The 21,071-nt window shown below is 39.1% G+C and overlaps 1 protein-coding gene across 11 annotated transcripts in view; it reads right to left on the reverse strand.

Annotated features, from left to right (window-relative positions):
* Positions 1-1,595: 1,595 nt before the first annotated feature.
* Positions 1,596-21,071, reverse strand: part of TENM2 (teneurin transmembrane protein 2) — a 2,339,501-nt gene continuing 2,320,025 nt past the window's right edge. For 4 of the 11 annotated variants that reach the window (XM_075856427.1, XM_075856426.1, XM_075856423.1 and 1 more), the window contains 4 exons: positions 15,527-15,823; positions 10,866-12,480; positions 6,249-6,379; positions 1,596-3,420 (listed from right to left, as the gene is read on the reverse strand). In XM_075856427.1, coding sequence (XP_075712542.1) covers positions 2,659-3,420; positions 6,249-6,379; positions 10,866-12,480; positions 15,527-15,823 — 2,805 coding nt within the window. In that variant the 3' untranslated portion in view covers positions 1,596-2,658. The remainder of the gene's footprint in view (positions 3,421-6,248; positions 6,380-10,865; positions 12,481-15,526; positions 15,824-21,071) is intronic. The other 7 variants (XM_075856429.1, XM_075856428.1, XM_075856425.1 and 4 more) reach the window with 3 other exon arrangements.

Here is a 21,071-nt window from a genome sequence, read left to right on the forward strand (position 1 = left end):
GGTGTCCGACCACTGAGTGCCAGAGATGTAGAGCTCTTAGATCAGATTTCTGGTATATGACATGGATGTGTCTGTGGATTCAGCCATTCCGTAATTGCGCTGCTCTATGATATTCTTCAGTTCCCAGTGCCTAAAAACACCTTTACTATGCCTCTTTGGGATTATTTCAGAGGATCTATGGTCTAATCAAGTCAGGATATTCTTGAGGGAGGTTCTGGCTCGTAAATCTATCGTACTCAGTTGAATGGCCCCAGGTCCTCTTACGATTTCTCAATGAAGATCTTTAGTTAACTCCACGTTACCATTTGTTAGATTGGTATATAGGAATAGGGGCCGTATAGAGAAATTTACTAAAATCTGGGGTTCCTGGTGTGACTCACCGCTTGCATGGTTTACTCCTCACAGGTTCATTAATCTTAGGAATGCACTGCGGTCACACAATGTTCCCTGATTTTATTTTCATTTTTGATTCATATGTTTTTCCTCAACTATAATCTGTTCAATGCTATTGCTCGGTGTACCAACTTTGATGCTTATATGTATCCAGAGTGCTTTATACTATATGTGTTAAGGATCTGCCAGGCACAGCTTCTGTATCCACGCCCATAGGTAATCAGTCGGCACCTGCTTCTATGTCTGTGAGACTGACTCCATCTTCCACCACTCAGGATGGCAGGCTTAGGAGTGGGAGAGCCTATCACAGTCTGGCCAGACGGAGCTAGCTCCCGCCCTCTGTCTATTTATACCTGCCTTTCCTGTTCCTCCTTGCTTGTGATTCTTCTCTGTTGGTTTCCTGGCCTTGCTGCAGCTTCTGTACTATTTGACCCTGCTTCATATGACCCTGGCTTACTGACTACTCTCCTGCTCTGCGTTTGGTACCTCGTACACTCCTGGTTTTACTCGGCTCGTTTACTTCTCTTGTTGCTCACGGTGTTGCCGTGGGCAACTGCCCCATTTCCCTTTGTTCTGTGTTTCCTTGTCTGGTTGTCTATCGTGCACTTACTGAGTGTAGGGACCGTCGCCCAGTTGTACCCCGTCGCCTAGGGCGGGTCGTTGCAAGTAGGCAGGGACTGAGTGGCGGGTAGATTAGGGCACACTTGTCTGTTTCCCTATCCCTGTCATTACAATATGTTATTGTCATGCTGTAATAATTTTTCATTTGTCTTTGTATGGAATCGCTCTGCATCTGTGTAGGGTATTGTTACTTTTCAATAAAAACGAGTAAAAAACAAAAAAAAGATATGATATGAATACATGAAGGGTAGTGAACATGTGCAGAAGAATAACATCAAAGTTTAGAGATATGGGGCAGGTTGGTACACATCAGATGAGCCAAACCATGTTGTTCTCTGAAATATTATTTAGCAAGCCTACTGTTAGCATGTTGAATCCAGCCAATCAAAGTATTCTCTAGGCTCAGTTCATACTGAGTGTTTTTTTTTTCTGAGGTCACGTTCCTGCATTTGACAGTGAAGATTACAATTTCTGTAAGAATTTGTCTGTGATAAAACTTACATTTGACACAAACACAAAGAACCAATTTAAGTTACCAAAATTTTCCACGTTTCGGAGAAAAACATCCACAGTTTTAGAGACTTTATTTATGTATAAACAATTTAAACACTTTGCCATAAATTATCTTTGCCTGTCTCTAATTTTCATTTAGCAGCAAATTAAAATAATATAAAAACTCAATGAACAGTTCATACATGTATATTACAAAAAAAAAAAAATACCAAAGTTCATAATCATTTTGTAGTGACTGTAAGGTGATTGTCTCAGTTTATTGTTTTGACCAAACAAACACATTTCTAGTTTTAATCTGAAACAGTGATTGTGCCATCTGGCCTTCTTATATGAACAGGGTGATCAGAAGTGGTGCCCATTTGCGATAGTGTCACAATGCCCACATCTCTACTGAAACTGATACCAACAAACTACTGATTCTAAACAGACTACACCCTGTAACTGTGTTATACTGTATTGTCCACAATGGATTTCTCAAATACAAACAAGAGGATGAATTTAACTGTAGTGAAAGCCATTTGACTCACACATCACACTCTACCCACTTAATGAATAAATTAAGTAAGAGCATTTTGGGATAAGAGTGCAAGTAAAGTTTGTGTTTTCTTGTCAGAGTTTATCCAGTGCTCTTGGTTTCAGAGTTGTTTCTACAAAGCACTCCAAAGTCTTTTTTTTTTTTGTTTTCCAATGCAGTAAGTATTCTTCGTAAATCAAAATTTTGGAATACTTATCAAAGAAGCAGTCTGAGTAGTTTTCAGCAAAGATCTTGCAAAGGCGGCCACTTGGACTTTTGTGTTTTTGTATTTTCCCCACGTGTCAAAGAAGTGAGGTAATAAGAGGCCTTTATTATTATTATTATTATTATTATTTGTAACAGAGACCCAGAAGAAGTGGGTAATATCACAGGGGTACTTTGTGTTTACTCGTTTCTTATTTTAAGTCAGGCTTTAAGTTCACTTCAATTTGTGGTTGGCAGTAGCAGTCAACTCAAAAAATGTGAGCTTTCCTGCTACTTAACCGTTTCAAAACAACTCAGCCTAGTGCCCCATTTAGGTCTTCATCTCCTTAGGAGAGGAGATAACAGTTATTACTACTGATTCATCCAGGGACGGATGACAGCAGATTAATTTGTTACCTCTTTCCCATTTCATTCTGTCTCAAGAACTGGATGTTACTGCTGCTGTCTGCTAGTTCTGGGTACTGCTCCACTGGAAGGACATAGTACCCTTCATATCCTTGAACTCTTCCTGTGCTTAGAAGTTGCTGCTTTTCACCCTCAGTCCATAAGCGACTGCCTTCTTTCCCATCTCGTGCCTTTTGCTGCTCTTTTGCCCAAGCTGCACTCAATGCCCGCTGACGTGCTTGGTCAAGAACTCGCGCTCTCTCTTCATCCAGGGTGTCGACAGTCAACCCATAACGGATGTTTAAAATGAGAAATGAATGCTGGAACTCAATGTTTGTAAACCTGCGAGTCCTTCCATTTATCAGCAGGGTTGGTTGAGAAACTGTGACATTGACCCCACTGTCTAGTGTTTTGCGACCTGTTGTCAAACCCAAGGTGACTAGATCGCTGTCAGAGGAGCCGATTTTGACAAAATAATGGGTGTCCTTTCCTTCTATGTTGTAGTACATTTTTTCCAGGTAGTGAGCTCCGTTAAGCACCAGAGCAATTTTCCGGCTGTCTTCACTGGCAATGCTGGACATTCCTGTTGTCACTTTGCCTTCTTTAATTGCAAACATTATTCCTTTTCCAATTATAGGAACTGTAGTAGCAAACCAGTGTCCCAGTTTTTCCCGTATGTTTGCATGTAGTCTCTTCACTATGGTTTGACCCTCCAATGCCATGAATGCTTGATTATGTCTTTCAGAGGTCTGTTGAACACCCGTAATTAGCTGTAAGACAGAAAAATGAATTAGTTGTAGACAGTTAAAAAGTAATGCAGTGAACCATGCTAACTAGACTGTACAGATTTCTGAAGGTCATGCAATACTGGTTTAATTACATTTTGCCCTTAATTTAGTACAAAAGTAAATCACATGAAATTAGAAAAGTTATCCAGCTATTTGAGGAAACTAAAGTTTTATATTACGAAGAAAAATGGTTCACAAATAAATGTAAAAAACATTTTAAGCTTTGTATGCTACTCCACTGTGAGATTAGTACGAAAAAGCACGAAATGTGAAGTATTAAGTACAAGCAATAACGTGCATAATCCTTTGTAGTTTTTAGGATCTTCGTCTAAATGTTTAAAAAATAAGTAGAATTATTCTATTTTCAGATACAGTATGATGTCCGTTGTACTGCAAGAGGGCAGCACCTTAATGTAGACTAGTACATCATGCAAGTGCATTATGGGTTCCCTGCTATCTGCAAATGAACCTGTAAACCACACGCGGTCAAGCATGATTTAGAAATAAACCTGTATTTGCATAGCGACAATTATTTGCACAATGTATATAAGATATAATGGTTTTAGTGTAGCCTCTTGTTTATTCAGTACACATAAAAAAAGTCTAAGGGCTATTACAGCTGAGTGTTTCTGCAGAAGTTGCTCATGCAGTGTTCCAAATTGAACATGATGACAGCAAACGGCTCAGAAAAATTAGCAAGCATCAGGATCGCTAATAGTACGGTTTGTATGGTTGCTGCTCACAGAAACAGTAATGTGAATTGCAGTTTAGGGGACAGTGGTAGAAAACGGTGGATGCATGATTACAGCTTATTACATAGTCAGATATGGGAACTATGTACATAATGTGAGGATGATGATGATCCACATTTCTCCATGCTTTTCTGAAATGTTTTCTTGACCTGGCTGGATTCCAGGTGTGACCCAAAACTAGAAATGTTAACATAACAGCTGGAGTTTTTTTTTAGAAAAAGGTTTACATTATGTATACACAGGATTGTCAGGGGCACACAGGAGGTGAAAGGGGGCATTTCAAACATAAAGAGACATTTTGGGCTCACGCTACACACCAACATGAAGCCCAAATTACGGTTAAAGAGGAACTTAATTTTTTTTCCTATGGGGAGCAAGTACGTTAGAAATTAGCAAGCGACTGCAACTATAACAAAAAATTCTGACGATTAAATTTGGCAAAAATCGCAAGCATGATTGTGACTTTTCTCCACATATAAGTGACCTGAATACCCAATATAAACATCCATTATTTTGTGATATCAAGTATGAATTGTAGACGCAGAAACCATAGGTTTATCCAAAGCCTAGGGGGATTGCAACACTTTTTTTTCCCATTGAAGCAGGTCTAGGAAAATGTACCTACATATGCATTCTCCTGATGTAGATCTTAATGGATGCTTGGAGTTGAGTTCCACTTTAAGGCTGCCTGGTATCATTTTATGGGGTGTTTTGGCTAGCATTATGTGTGCACTACAAATACTATTAGATATGCACTACGTCTGCCATGGTTATGTATGCTATGTGACTGGTTCTATTACATATGTATCAATGCTGTCACTATATCACATATGTAGAATGGCAGCAATAATAATTTCACATTTTTTGTGCATTGTGATAGCGCTCTAGTTGAGGGCTTTCTTCTTTTTTTTTTCTATGAGGATGTAAATTCTATTTATTTCCTATATGGAATCCAGGGGCATAGCTAAAGGCACATGGGCTCTGATGCAAAGGTTCTTCTTTCCGGAAAGAGGGGGGGTAAGTGCTGTCAGTTACTATAGTAACAGGGGCCCGTGTGGTTTATTACATAGGCCCCAGTTACTATAGTAACTTTTCATTGATGTGGTGTGGGGAGAAGTGGGCCCCCTGGCTTCGGGGCCCAGTCGCAATTGCGACCGCTGCGACCCCTATAGTTACACCACTGATGGAACACTTTGTCATATTAATTTCCTTTGATCATTATTCAGGGCATGTAATGTTCTGCTAGCAGTAATGTACTTCATCACCAAAGACACACATTATAGCATAAATATTACATTAATGCAGTTTGTGTTGGTAAGGAGCTTCTAACAGAGCTGTATCGCTTATGTGCCAGCAGAAGGCATGTTTGGCACTAGACTCTAAATACATGATTGCATTTTGCATGCTTCAGAGCAGTAATAGGCATGTGGTGGCCTGGGGCTTAGGACAAAACCAGTGTAGCTCTGATATTTTGTTCCTTTTTCTTAATTAAATGTTTATTGCACATTAATCCATGTAGCTGCTTTTAAGATCCCACAGCTGCATTCTCTGACCCTTCAATGCAGATTTGGGGTTTTTATGACAGGATCCTGCTTAAACTCATCTACCAATGCACTTCATGTCCTTTAAATAAAAGAGGACTTAGTGAAGCTGAAAATGTGATATTCCACATAAAAGGAACCATTTCTCAGTTTCTTATAAAGCATACACTGTTTTTATTGAATATATATAAAACACATATGCAATACAGTAGCTGTAAGCTATATTTTTTATTTCAAGTCATAAAATCCCAAAGGGGTATGTTGTTATACTGTAGATGGAACAGATGGCCGGCTACCTTTACTTTTCACTGTACTATTGTTAATCATGAAACAACTCAAGGGTATACACACAAAGAGCTAATGATACTGCAATTAACATAACTATCTAGGCAGGCAAAACGCACAATGTGCAGAAGATCATTATAATAAAAATCACATCTTAAAGTGATGCAAGTGGAAATGTAAGATATCACACTGAGCCACGGCGGCTCATATAAGTGAAGGAGACAAGACGTACCTGTCCATTTTCACATTCTTGACTTTCAGTCAGTTCATATGGAGGTGGCACAAAATGCAGTTTGGATCTTGGAAAGCCGGGAATTATATTGCTCAGTTGAAATCCAAACATCACAAGCCAGCTTTGCACATCTGTTAAATGGACATAAAATATATGATAATCGCTTAGTTTGCATATATGCATATGATGAGTTGCTGGTTTATAGATTTCATACATAACAGTCCGTGCCATGGGAAATTATTATCACTATCTTCATTATCTCAGCAAATTCTATGTGTTTTATATTGGGGGAAATAATATAACAGAAAGTTGCCGAACTCTGTCTGCAAAAATAATATAAGGGTGCAGTTGCATGGGGCAGATTTTGTTGCAGAAAGTTTCCATACATCTGAAGGGGGACATTTCTGCTGCAGGCACATGGATTTCTGCACATTCCATTCAGATGAATTGAACAGATTTTCTGTCGTAGAAATTTCTGCAACAAAATCCGCCATGTGTGACTGCACCCTAAAAGTAGTGAAAAAGTAGTTTTAATTTTATTTTATTAGAGGGAAACATTGAAGTTGCAGCACAATTGCTTGTAATGTTTTGTAGCCCTGGCCTCAAAGCGTAACTCCAGTTCCAACTAATTTTGACTAGCTTATGGCACTTACTAAGAGCAGCCTGTTGGAACATACATCATTTAAAGGTCTGTTCTTCTATTCAGTAATGATTATCATCAGCTACCCCTGCTGTCTATCTTTAAACTTGTAGGAGACGTTTCATGTCTCCTAGGAATCCGTTTGTGTCAGAAGCTTCTGAACGGGCATGGCAGATAAACCTGGCCACTCAATCTCGCTGCGCAAGTAAGCTGCAGCCATGCCGCAGGGGTGTCCAGTACTGGTTATTACTGAATGGAGGTGTAATGGTGGAAATTGGAAACAGGTGTTAGTAAGTGTCATAACCTAGTAACATTTTGTTGGTATCGGAGTTACGCTTTAAGCTGTTAGAGACTGTGCATACCCATTATATATCTTGAAATACAACTACAATGCATAGTTCATCAACTCCCTGTCAAATACGCTGCTGGAAAGTGACTTTGTTTTGAGTATAGTTCAGACTGGTGGGAAAAAAATGAACGTGAAATCAGACCTTCTGTGTCTCTTGGCCATACTGTCCAGTAAACTCACCTTACATGCTATGCTGCCCTTGTCTCTGCATAATACATGCCAACCAACAAACATATTACCGCAATTCCTGTTGTTCTGTTGCTTATTTTTTTGCAAAATATAAGAAGTGGTCCCAGCAGAGAAAATAAGGAAATCCTCCTAAAATAATAAACGTCTGAATATATTTAACTTTAGAATACTGTTTCCTGGTTGGGTCAGCCCCACATCTCTGTTTAAGTGTCGTCCATAGTGGACGGCCAATCACCATCCTCTGCAGTGACATCACTGTAAATGACGGGTCACTACAGCGGCCCATGATTAGTGGGCACATGCAAGTGACAGTCATGATGCAGGCACAGATGAGGCAGGGGATGTAAACTGTGGCGGTGAGAGAACAGCATGAAATTCTAATGGTAAATATATTAAAATGTTTATTTTTTTAACACTTTGGGCAGCATTGGAAACCCCCTTTAGCTGCCATTCATTTTACTTCGTAGCTAGTAATTATAGTGCACATTGCTGTCATCTTCATGACAACAGTTCCTGTGGTCAACAAGCCACAGATCAATGGCTTTTGATAATCCATAGATGTCTTCTGGTATATTTTCAAGTCTTTTTGGTACATGTTCTAGATATACTGTATGTATATTTAGTATAATTTGAAATGCAGACGATTACAGCCCCAAATAGTTAAAAGCAGACAAATACCGGCTATACTTGTATCTGTAACAGAATGACAATCTGATTCACAAGGTTAAGGTGCAATGCAAGGTGTACTAAAAATCCAATTTTCCATAAGATCTGATATATATTAATGTAAAGTATTGAGTTTAATTGCTAGTTACACTGGTGAAATTACAGAGCAGACGCTCCTTCATCTTAACACTTGTAATGCTACGATGTGATCTGTGACCTCCTTAAAGAAGTAAAATTATAATACAATTTTAGAGGATAATTTTGAAGGATTTTTCTGGTGTCTACATAAGTACGGTAATTTAACATGACTACTTAGATATGAAGCAGTCTTGTTTAATAAAGCTTAATTACCAAGAAAATGGCTGGATTGAGCGTTTAAGCATTTGAAACGCGTGTGACCCATCTTGTCAGAAACGCTCAGCCTCCATCCTCACAGTCACGTTCAGTGTTTTTCTTTTTTTCTTTAAACCTTTTTCTGGCGTGTAATCACGGAACAAATCCCATGTACTTGTTCCTTTCTGTAATGTCTTATCTCACATTTCATAATGGAAGATTAGTGACTCTCTTCCTTACAACATAAATGGCCATTTAGTGACAATCTGTGCCATCTAAGTTGTACTAATCAGTTGGATTTTTTTCCATTCACAGAACATACAGATTACACTATTAAAAAAATTATGCAATTCTTTCATAATAGCTGAAGAGCCTTATTGCGTGAACCTATTTCAGTTTTGCATATCATATTAGTCTGTAGTAAGACTTTATACTCAGTCTGAACCCACTTAATAAAATCCATGAAGACAGGTCTTCTTTCACGTGGGGAAAATATTGTTTACTGCCCTAGTCATGTATCCAAATACACTGGCCAAGGCAGAGCAGCTTTTTGGTGCCCCCTTGGCATATGCCCCACCAGACCCCTTTCCTAGCTATGACCCTGCTTTATAACTGTGTACACGTCAGCAGTATGAAGTTTGCTATAGAGCAAGTATGTTTTCACTCATAGTTTTGAAGTGGTTCTGTAGGTTGGACTATGCAATGCATATAATGTTTTACATTTCGTAATCGAGACTGCAGTGAAATCCCCTAGTTGTTAGTTTCAGGAACTTGTGATTGTATAAGTGGTGTTAGATTATGTGGACAAGTGTATATAAACATCTATATGAAAGTGATAACTGCATAGATCTCTATGAATTTATCACATCCATGTACCAACATAGGAAAGTAACTACTGATGTGTTGTTAGAATGCCGGTATCCTATAGACTATAACCATATATGTAACCAAATATTATGGAGTTTAGCCATAGCATGTTCACCAATAATAAACAGCTGGCATAGGGATACCTGAACATTGCATGTAGTTGTTTAAGTCAGTCAATGCATGTGAGCAGGTAGGAATGGGTGAAATTGATCTCTAACCTCAGGGATAGTTCAGAAGTAGTTCAGCCATTGTTATAGCATCTTGTGTAAGCTACAGAGGTGTAGCTAGGGATTTAGTACAGAGGGGCAAAACACATTTGAGTGGGCCCCAACCCAGAGGGCCTCCCACATTTTTTACAACTGCAGAGGCGCATCCGGCAGGGTCAGGCTTATGTAAACAGCTTAGTTTGCTGTGCTATTCTGTTTCTGTAAACTTCCATGGAAGTGAATAGGTATAACGGAAACAGCGTTGCAAAGTGAGCTACACTATAGTGCCTACCCACACTGTATAATGCCCCCATAGTGCCCCCTATGCAGAATAATGCCCCATATAGTGCCTCCCTACACAGTATAATGCTTCCATAGTGGCCCCCACATAGTATAATGCTTCTATAGTGTCCGACACACAGTATAGTGACCTCTCAGTGGACCCCACATAGTATAATGCCCCTATAGCTGCCCCACACACAGTATAATACCCCCTAGTGTCCCCCCAAACAAGATAATGCCCCCATAGCTGCCCCAATACAGGATAATACCCAATAGCTGCCCAACACAGTATAATGCCCATAGTGCCCCCACACAGAATAATGCCCCATAGCTGCCCCCACAAAGTATAATACCCCCATAGTTGCCCCATACAGTATAATGCCCCCAAAGCTGCCCCATATAGTATAATGCCATATAGCTTCCCTCACACAGTATAATGGCTCTATAGCTGCCCCATACAGTGTAATGCCCCCATAGCCACCCACATACAACATAATTCCCACATAACTTCCGTCATACAGTATAATGTCCACATAGCTGCTCCCATAGAGTATAATGCCCCCATACCCAGTATAATATCCCCATAATGCCTCCTAAAAAAATAATAACATAAATACTCGCCTATCCCCATGGCAAGTGTAGGAGATTCCTCTGCTCCTCCGGTCTGTGCTATGTGTGGCCCGGCGCAGATAGGTGCGATGACGTCACTGCATCGCTCCTGCCTGCGCTGAGCCGCTTACAGCTGCCCTTACACTGTGAATGCTGGAGCAGGTAGGGGACGGATCCTTGCTCCAGCATTGGATTTAACTGTATCTACGTCCTGAGGAAGTAGATACAGTTGAAACTGGGACATGAGACCGCGGTCAAGCCCACACCTGAGCCCCAGAATCTCAGTGGGCCTTGAGCCACCGCCCCTCCCCTGCTAGCTACGCCTCTGGTAAGTTACATACATTCTATTGGAAGAAACCCCAACAGAACTTCAGATGTTCAACGTTCCTTTATCTGCACTATAAATATAGCTATATATCAATTTCCAAATGCTGAATTTCAGTAGCAAAAAAGATGTTTTAATACGTTTTGCTTACCTGTCACATAGTTTTTCAAGTCCATTTCAGTGCTTAGAGGATTATTATTCTTAAACATGTATAAATTGAAAGGAGCAGGGTCTCTTCCAATTTTCTTCCACATTGTGTAATCTGGAGATATCCAGCGTCCAGCCAACACATCATAATCTCTCTGGGCAAAATGCACAAGTTTTGTTAAAGGATCATATAATCCTCCATGAAACCCGATGACAAGCTGAAAGTTTGGATTTGAATCAAAGTAAATTTCGCCAAAAGGTGTATACTGCAGCTGTTTTATCATGACCCCATTGATGCTGAAGGCTGCTAATGGTGTGCCTGTGTTATCAGAGGCAATGTAATATTCTTCCCCACTGCTGCTCTCCATTGCAAAAAGGTGGCCTTGCAAATCATAATACAAAGAAAGAATTTCTGAGTTTGAATGATTATAAACATGTGTAACCCGTGTTGGGTTGTGAAGATCCGCGTAGAAGAACTGAAGATGGAGGCCTAAGTTAGTTTTGCATGAGGCTCTACGGCCCAGTCCATCATATCGATATTGTACATTCCATCCAAGGACCTTGTTGTATGCTCTGGTGAGAAGACCTTTTGAGTTGTAATCAAAAATATCTGCACCTCTTTGGCTCAAAAACCCATCATCATCGATTTTATACTGTACATCCCCCAGACGTGTAATTCTATCTCTGAGATCATATCTCAATGGCAAAAGACGTACACCATTCCCAGGGGTCAAAAGGTACAGGTTACCATTCAGGTCATAGTTGTAGCGCCATGTTTGTCTGTCATTTACAGCAACAGTCAGCAGCTGACCATCTCCATCGTATTCATATGTGTACTTAGTTGTGTTGGCATAGGGACCAAGCTTTAGCTCTCTTTTTATAACTCTTCCCATACTGTCATATTGCACAGTCATCCAATACATGAGTGACCTAAATATTTCATACTGGACTTCTTTGATGCGTCCATGAGTGTCAAAATGTTTTGTTAGGGTCATCACAGCAGTAGTAATGATTTGATTAACATCATAGTAAATCACCCCAAATTTACCAAAATGTTCAATTTTCCCAGAAATGTCATCATAGCGGTACAGTTCAACAGGAAGTGGGGTTTCACTTATGATAGGCTTAATGCTTGCAACACGAAAACTGTTGTCGTGGTATGTGTAGTCAAACCTAGCATTCACCATGCCTTCTTCAGAAAACCTGTATATTTGTTTGTCCACCAGGGGTCCAATTTTTCGATAGCGTATTGTGCAAGAAAAACCTCCACTTTGAAGGTTGACCATTTTTAAAACTCCTGTAGTTTCATCATAACCAAAAGTGACTGCAGTACTGTCATAAATGATCTCTGATAACTTGGAAAGTTTCCCATACTTGTAGAACACTTGTCGGCCGGTACCAAGATAGGAAGTTTTAAGAATTCGGCCATCTTCACTGTAGTCAAAAATAATTGATGCATTGCTTTCTGGAGGATTGTATATGTTCCTGATGTAGCCAATAGATGTATGAGTTGACATACTATGTCGCGCTACACTTGGCATAGTCACAGAGTAAAGGCGGTCTGATGAATCGTATTCAAATATGTACTGCCGCTGACTTTGCAGAAGAAGCACCATAGACTGCAAACAAAATAAAATATTATAAATTACATTATTTAACAGTAAACACTAAAGTCTCGGAATATATATGTGTATATAAATTAAATCAGTAATCAAATGGTAAAATGCTCGCTGCAGTGAAGAATATTTTCGAGAGATATGTCCGACATCAGGAAATAACATTTTGAACTGTAAATTTTGATGGTAAAGACTACTCATTTTATTACTTTAATGCACAATACTTGGTAGATAAAATTTTATGACAGTTATTTCCACAAAATGTAGTTGAAATGAATTTTATATTTTTGAAAAACAATCACACTTGTAGTCTTAAAAAGTTCCAACATATTTTATTACAAATACGTATATAAAACAGTGTGAACTTCTGCCTGCAAGATTAAAGTTATGACAATAGCAATCGTCTTATGCTGCAAGAAAAAAATGTTACCTTCTCCTGACCGCAATTATCCAAGAAGAGGCAATTCAAGATCCACTTCTGTCATTTCATAGAGACGTGTCAGTAGTTGTGATCATGGGGGTCTGGGTCCTTAGACCCCTAGCAAGCACGGCACGCAGCAAAGACCTTGTGCCCCATTCATTCTGGAGGGATTGAATAGTTCACATTGTCTTGGACAGGCACATTTTCAGCTCTCCACATGCTGCCGATAAAAACCTTAATTCTAGTGATTGGTGGAAGTCTCAGGACCTGGACCCCACCAATCTCAACTTCTTATATGTATCCATGACATTTCAGAAGTACACTTTAAAAATGTATTTTTTTTTAATTGCTATATGTATGCTACAAAATACTACTATTTTCCATACTGCTAATGTATAAATATTAGCATTAGGACATAATAAATATATATATATATATATATATATATATATATATACATACATACATACATACAGTGGATATAAAAAGTCTACACACCCCAGTTAAAATGCCAGGTTTTTGTCATGTCAAAAAGTCAGTCCAGGATGAATCATTTCAGAACTTTTTCCACCTTTTATGTGACCCATAATCTGTACAATTCCATTGAAAAACAAACGGAATCATTTAGAGGGGAAAAATAAAAATAACAAAACTGCAATAATGTGGTTGCATTAGGGAATGTCCACACGGCTTATTTTCTGCCGTTTTTCGGGCTGTAAACGGCCGAAAAATCAGTAGCAGAATGCCTCCAAACATCTGCCCATTGATTTCAATGGGAAAAACGTCGTTCTGTTCCGACAGGGCGTTTTTTCTGTTCCGGCCGCTTCTTGAGCTGTATTTGGAGCAGTTTTTTATTCACTCAATAGAAAAACAGCTTCAAAAACGGCCGTAAAAAATGCAATGAAAAACGCTAGTTAATTAAAAAACAGCTGAAAATCAGGAGCTGTTTTCACATTGAAAACAGCTCCGTATTTTCATACGTTCTTTGCTAAGCGTGTGAACATACCCTAAGTGTGAACACCCTGTTATTATTGGGGATGTGGTTGTGTTCAGAATTAGGCAATCACATTTAAACTCCTGTTAAATAGTAGTCAGTACACAGCTGCCATTATTTAGAGTGATTCTGAGTAACCCTATAAAAAAGTTCAGCTGTTCTATTAGGATTTTCCTGACATTTTCTTTGTTGCATGTGTCAGCAAAAGCCATGGTCCGTAAAGAGCTTACAACACATCAAAGGGATCTGATTGTTGAAAAGCATAAGTCAGGAGAAGAGTTTCCAAGAATTTCCAAGGCATTAGATATACCATGGAACACAGTGAAGACAGTCATCAAGAAGTGGATTACATTTGGCACAACAGTGACATTACCAAGAACTGGACGTCCCTCAAAACATAATGAAAAGACAAGACAAAAATTGGTCCAGGAGGCTACCAAGGGGCCTACAGCAACATTAAGGGAACTGCAGGACTTTCTGTCAGATACTGGTGGTGTAGTGCATGTGAGAACAATCTCTCGTATTCTTGTCTGGGCTGTGAGGTAGGGTGGCAAGACGGAAGCCTTTCCTAACAAAGAAAAACATCCAAGCCTTGAAATGTTTTGCAAAGACCTACATCAAGTCACGTGGGAAAACGTGCTATGGTCTGATGAGACCAAGGTTGAGTTTATTGGCCATAATTCCAAAAGGTATGTTTGGCGCAAAGCCAACACTGCAAATCACCAAAAGAACACAATACCCACAGTGAAGCATGGTGGAGGCAGCATTATACTTTCAGGCTGTTTTTCTGCAGCTGGAACTGGGGCTTTAGTCAAGGTAAAGGGAATTATGAACAGTTCCAAATATCAGGCAATATTGACACAAAACCTGCAGGCCACTGCTAAAAAGCTGAAGAAGAAGAGGAATTTCAGAACAACAACGACCCAAAGGATACCTCCAAATCAACAAAAGAATGGCTTCACCAGAAGAAGCTCAAAGTTTTGGAATGGCCCAGACAGGGCCCAGACCTGAATACCATTAAAAATATGTGGGGTAACCTGAAGAGGGCTGTACACAGGAGATGCCCTCGCAATCTGACAGATTTGGAGCGCTTTTGCAAGGAAGATTGGGCAACAATTGTCAAGTCAATATGTGCCATGCTGATAGACTTCTACCCAAAAAGACTGAATGCTGTCATAAAGTCAAAGGGTAATTCGATTAGTTTAAGGGTGTGCATATTTATGCAACCACATTATTTTTGTTCTTTATTTTTTCACCCTAAAAGATTTCAGTTTATTTTTCAATACAATTGTACAGATTATAGGAGACATTAAAGGTGGAAAAAGTTCTGAAATGATTCATCTTGGACTGATTTTGTAACATTACACACCCCTGCTAAAATGACTTTTTATATCCACTATATATATATATATATATATATATATATATATATATATATATATATATATATATATATATATATATATATATCGCTTATTCTACACCAGGATGTAAAGAGATGGATGCTTCAAATATTTTATCAGTCTTGGCTACACACTCAAAAAATCTTTCTATCCATATTGGTAAAATGGCCACAAATGTTATCAATGCACAGTAATATTAGTTACTACATCTGATCGCCAAGCACTGCTTACCTTTTCAAGATATGTATAACTCCATGTCTTTCCATCTGCAAAAGCACGAGAAATAATTCTTCCCTGCTTGTCCATCTCAGTTCGTTCACTCATTGCTCCACGTTGAAGTCCAGATAAGCGACCATTGAAGAAATAAGATACATTGACAGGAGCAAGTCCACTGCTTGGAAGCCACAAAAGTGGTCGTCCTAATTGATCATAGACAATCCTTAGAGTAAACTTCCGATGATCATCATATATTTTTTCTGTATGGGAATTTCTATCAAAATCTATTGACAGCAAGTTTCTCCCATGCACCTAAGAGGGAAAAAAAATCTATAACTTTCTGCATCAATGTCAGGTAATTTTAGGAAATGCATTTTTTGTAGGAAAATTGAAGTGAACATTTATAGATTATATTTGTGTCGCCTTTGCAGTTATTTATATACATTGATGCTACAAATTCCATCAGGAAATCTTTACATATATTAGTGAAAGGAAGACAATTTCTTGACTTATCAATGTCTCCTTGTCTGGGGATGTTTCTCAATAAAATACATGGACTCAAGGCTAACCTACAGTCTGACCAGCAAAATGGATAGCTAAGAAAATAGAAATGTTCTGTTATTTGAATAGAGATAAAGATGGGACTTAAAGAGATCCTGTCACTGGGTCATATAAGTTGAACTGGTTTGCTGACCTAAATAGCGCTGTCTCCCTGATTCCAGCGCTGTTTTTCTTTTATTTTTACTGGATTCCCCGTTCCAGAGATATGGCCCACTGCTGTGTTGGCTCCCTTTATGCTAATTTGCTGTACTTAGCCAACAGGGTGGAGCTAGCTTCCCTGCCTCTGTTCTGACCAATCAGTGCAAGGCAGCTTGAGGGTAGTTCACACCTTTTTGGCTAACTACAGCAAATTAGCATAGAGGGAGCCAATACAAATGTGGGCCACATCTCTGGAATGGGGGGCACTATTCAGGTCAGTAAACCAGATCAACTTATATGAACTAGTGACAGGTCCTCTTTAAAAGCATTCTCTGAGGATAAAGAAAAAACTGCCCAATTTGTTAAAATAATAAAACTCTCAATATATTTACCTCTAGAAATCTTCATGGTTCCTCCACTGCAACTGCCGCAATTGTTTTAACTTTTATACTTTTATGTGCTGACATGTTATGTAAGTGGACAATCTCGGTCCACTGCAGTGACATGTCGACCGTAGTGGATAAAAAATCATCCCTATGGATAACTCACCATCATGCAGAAGTGCAAGCAGGACATGAACAGTGGCAGCCAGGGGAATAGTGAAGAATTGTAAAGGTAATTATATGAAAATTTTTTATTATTTTAAAATCTTGGCCAATTTCTTTTTTATCCCTTGGGTTATCCCTTTAACGGCAGATTGTCAGTCTGGTGATATGAGTCGTGATGTTCTTATTTGGCAATACTGATTTTGTACTCACTAATGATGTATTAAACATTTCGTGTTAAGGAAAGGATCGTCTGAAGCTAAATACTGCACTCCCACTCAGTCTTTAGTGATATTCTGAAATGAAAAGATAATCTGCTCTTCTCTCTATTCTGCTGTGGGATTGTGTATTATGCTTTGATTTTACTTCTACCTACTGCTTTTCTATGGAAAAGTGTTTTACAGTTGTCCTTCCTGAACACACTTAAATATAGCTTCCTGTAACAGTTTCACAAAAGAATGCATACACATTATTAAAGTGAAAAAAAGCTTATGAGAGGTTGCGCTTACTTAATTGAGCATTTTCATTGTGATATGTAAAGGAAGTATTGCTGCACGGCATAATTACCATGTCATATTAATTATATGGGGAGCCAAAACAAAAAAAAATGTAACTCCTACTTTCGCTCAGAACATTAATAGCCACGTTGTGGCAAAACAGTCTCTTAATGCTGATCTTCCATTTTCTAGAATGTAACTATGATTCTGTATAAATAAATAAGGACACTCAATTACTGAAACTGCTGCAATGTCCAACTACTGTGGAGCGTTCCCCTTAATAGCCATTTGTAGGATAGCTATAGGGTTAATGTACTTGAGCGTATGTTTCTTTTTTCCTTTTTGCCAATAAAGGAATGGATCCCAGCAATAGTAAAGCTAGATTGACACCACACTTTGGAATCAAATTTAGCGGGACTGTTTGTAAAGGTCGGCAGAATGTATGCCTCATATATAAGCAACTGTTGAAGCAAAGGTAAACCAACATATACCAACTAACTGTATGCCAAACGGGTGCTATTTTTGGCATAAATCTGGCAAAAGAAAGTGAATGGGCAGGCTAGTTATATACTCCTGCAGATTTGGCCAGCTTATATGTTGAAATTGTATGACAAACATGGTGTAAACCTAGTCTGAGAAATAAAAACCTATCCTGTGTCTGGTAAAAATCTTTAAGGTAATACAGACATTAATTAAAACTGTAGAGATAAACTCAAAGAGGAAAGGGTGAGCCAGTGGCAAGATACACACTACGATTTCCCCCTCCTCAGGGACTACAATTCTCAGGTAAAGGCAACCAAAAACACCCCGACCAATCTGACCATGTAAAGGCCGTATTACACAGGCCAAATTTGGCAGGTGCAACGAGTGCCGAGCATCGAGACATCGTTAATCGGCGCTCGTCTGCTCCTGTCACAAGGAGCTATGTATAGGGACAAGAGGTCATTACTCCGATCGCTCGTCCCCATATATTATTATCTTGCTGGCAGCGCGTCTCACTGTTTACACAAGGAGATGTGCTGCCGACAACAATAATATTTCAGTTTTTTTAAAACGTTACAATCAGGAGATGAACGAGCGTTTGCTTGTTCATCTGCTGATCGCTACCCTATGAGCGATAATTGCCCCGTGTAAATCCCCCTTAACAAGCATGTGGAGTGATAAGGTGTGTCTAAGGTGACAAAACCTTTGGTCTTATTCTAAATTGGCAATGGTTATCACTGCAATTCTGCCATTTATTAGCAGTTGCGCAATCATTTAGTTCCATACAAATGATGAACCACTGATCCTTATTATTAAGTAGTAGTTTTCTACTTATTTGTAACAAGTAAGGCCACTTTCAGATGAGGGATCCTGTGGTTCAGTAGAACCATGGAAGGTCCGAATATTACAACCATAGAACGGACTCTAAAATGTGCCTGTATTACGTCTAACTAATGCCAGCCTTAGGCCCTGTTCACACTGAGTTTTTTTGCAGGTGGAAAATTCTGCCTCAAAATTAAGTTTGGGATTTTCAGGCAGATTTTGACCTACCTGCACGCCTTTGCCGCGATTTTCGCAGCGTTTTTTGCCTCCCATTGATGTCAATGGGAGGTCAGAGGCGTAAACGCCCGAAGATAGGGCATGATGCTTCTTTTTACCGCGAGACGGTTTTTCTGATCGCGGTAAAAAAACGCCTCTGCCCCCCCATTGAAATCAATGGGAGGCATTTTCGGACATTTTTTGGCACGGTTTCCGACGCGGTTTCCGCGTAAAAAAACCTCAGTGTGAACAGGGCCTAAGTCTAATTTTGGCCAAATCTTTGTGTCTATAACAACTGGATGTGGATTTCATAGAGGATTCAGATTTCATTCCAATTAAACTTTTTTTTTTAACTCGACTTAATGGGATGATAATCGCTTTGTGAATCAATGCATCCTACTGTAGTGTACCTGACATCAGAGTGACGATTTTTATCTGCTATAACTTCTGTATTGTAGGTCTGTTCTCGAAGCCCTTTAAGAAAGCGTCATTAATTTACTTGGCAGATTCACTAGACATTGTGGATTCCCACACGTCTCATATCTTTCAGTTAAACTTTACAAGACAGAAGATGTATATTTGCTTTTATTCCTCAGAAAATGGCACTCCAGTTGTTTTTAGTTTTCTTCTATTTTTATTTTGCTGTTTACTGCTAAAAAACAGAATTCAGTGGATGGCCTAAAATGTCCACGGAGGTTGTCATAGAAACTATAGAAGTCAAACTAGTAGAAATGTATCAAGGCGAATTCATAAAAGCAAAAGGAGAATTGGGGGGAAAAGTGTCATTGTAATTTGAATCAGCAGCCCAATACACTTTGAAGTAGGCTTTCACTTTAAGTCGTCACAATCCACAGCAAAACGGCTCCTCTCAATTCTTCCATTGCGACAGAAGCCGGAACGTAAAAGATGGAGACGTCACAGAACAAATGAACGCGACAGTCTTATGCAGAAATGTAAAGAACTAAAGTAAGATTCTGTGAATGTAATATGCAAATTAACTCTATGCAAATTAACTCTAGACTTTCTACTTCATTTCAAATTACATTTTCAGTCCACTCATCCTTCCATAATCTCATAGTGATTTTCATTTAAAAAGAGCTAAACAGAGATGTGATTACTTTAACGGGAACTAACACCAGACAATTAAATTTTGAGGTGTTGATAGATAAAGCAATGTTTTCATTTGCATAAACATGATGCCGGGAAATCTAACCTGTAGCGAGGTTTCACTTGGAAGACTTGTGCATTTAACTTTGGTTAATTACCACAAGTACCTCTATTAACTTTATAATAATCAGTATCAGAATTTTGCTGTAGGCGGCTACCTTCGAAAAAAAAAAAAAAAGTCTAAATGCTGAGCGCACTTCCCAGGCAAACAGATTAATTATTGCAAATAATCAACGGCTAAGTCCAAAATCAATTATGCTTTGCTAAGATCCCATTGTTAATGATTGGATTGCCAGATGTGGCCTATTTTATCTTCCAAGGCACAGCACCTGCATGTAAAACAATATCTATTTTCTTCCTTCTCAAAGTCGAGCATAAGAGCTGGTCGCCAATGGACGGTAGCTAATGATAACCACAAATTGATTCCCTTTGACTCACTCATGTACATGCAAGGTTAAATGCTTCCATAATTGTTTGGCAGATTATAAGGATACAATATCCCTCTAAGCCTAATGGTATCAAACACCACTTAAAGGGCCAGACAACAATAAGGAAATGGTTACAAGTCAGTGAACACGTAAATCATATCAATGAGTTACTGGGATATTATGGACCTAGTCATCTCTTTTTAAATAAGCAATACTGGTGCTTTATGTTCTTTCCAAGCGAACATTATTTGCACACATTTATGTTTTTTGAAAAGCGTATTAATATTACATCATTTCTGTTATTTAAATGAGTTTTCCTACTTTAGACATTTATGCCATGTCTACAGGATATGCCATAAATGTCTGATAGATGCAGGTCCCATATCCACTGGGACTAAGGGAGAGAGAGTCGCGCCCCCTTGCGTGCAGCTCTCTCCTTTCTGTTCAATGGCAGTTACAGAAACAGCCAAGCAGTGCTTGTTCATCTGTTTCTGGAACTGAAATTCAACAGAATGGAGAGGGCGGCGCACATGCGCGACCCTCTCTTCACTAGGCCCTGCCTGGCTTAAGCGGCTGCCGCAGCAGGCTACACGGGGTCACGAGACCCACATTCTCGACATAGCTGCAGGTCACAGAGCTGGGACCCGCATCTATCAGACATTTATGGCATAACCTGTGGATGTGTCATAAATGTCTAAAATGG

The sequence above is a fragment of the Rhinoderma darwinii genome, chromosome 3, assembly GCF_050947455.1.
Source record: "Rhinoderma darwinii isolate aRhiDar2 chromosome 3, aRhiDar2.hap1, whole genome shotgun sequence".
Taxonomy (NCBI): Eukaryota; Metazoa; Chordata; class Amphibia; order Anura; family Rhinodermatidae; genus Rhinoderma; species Rhinoderma darwinii.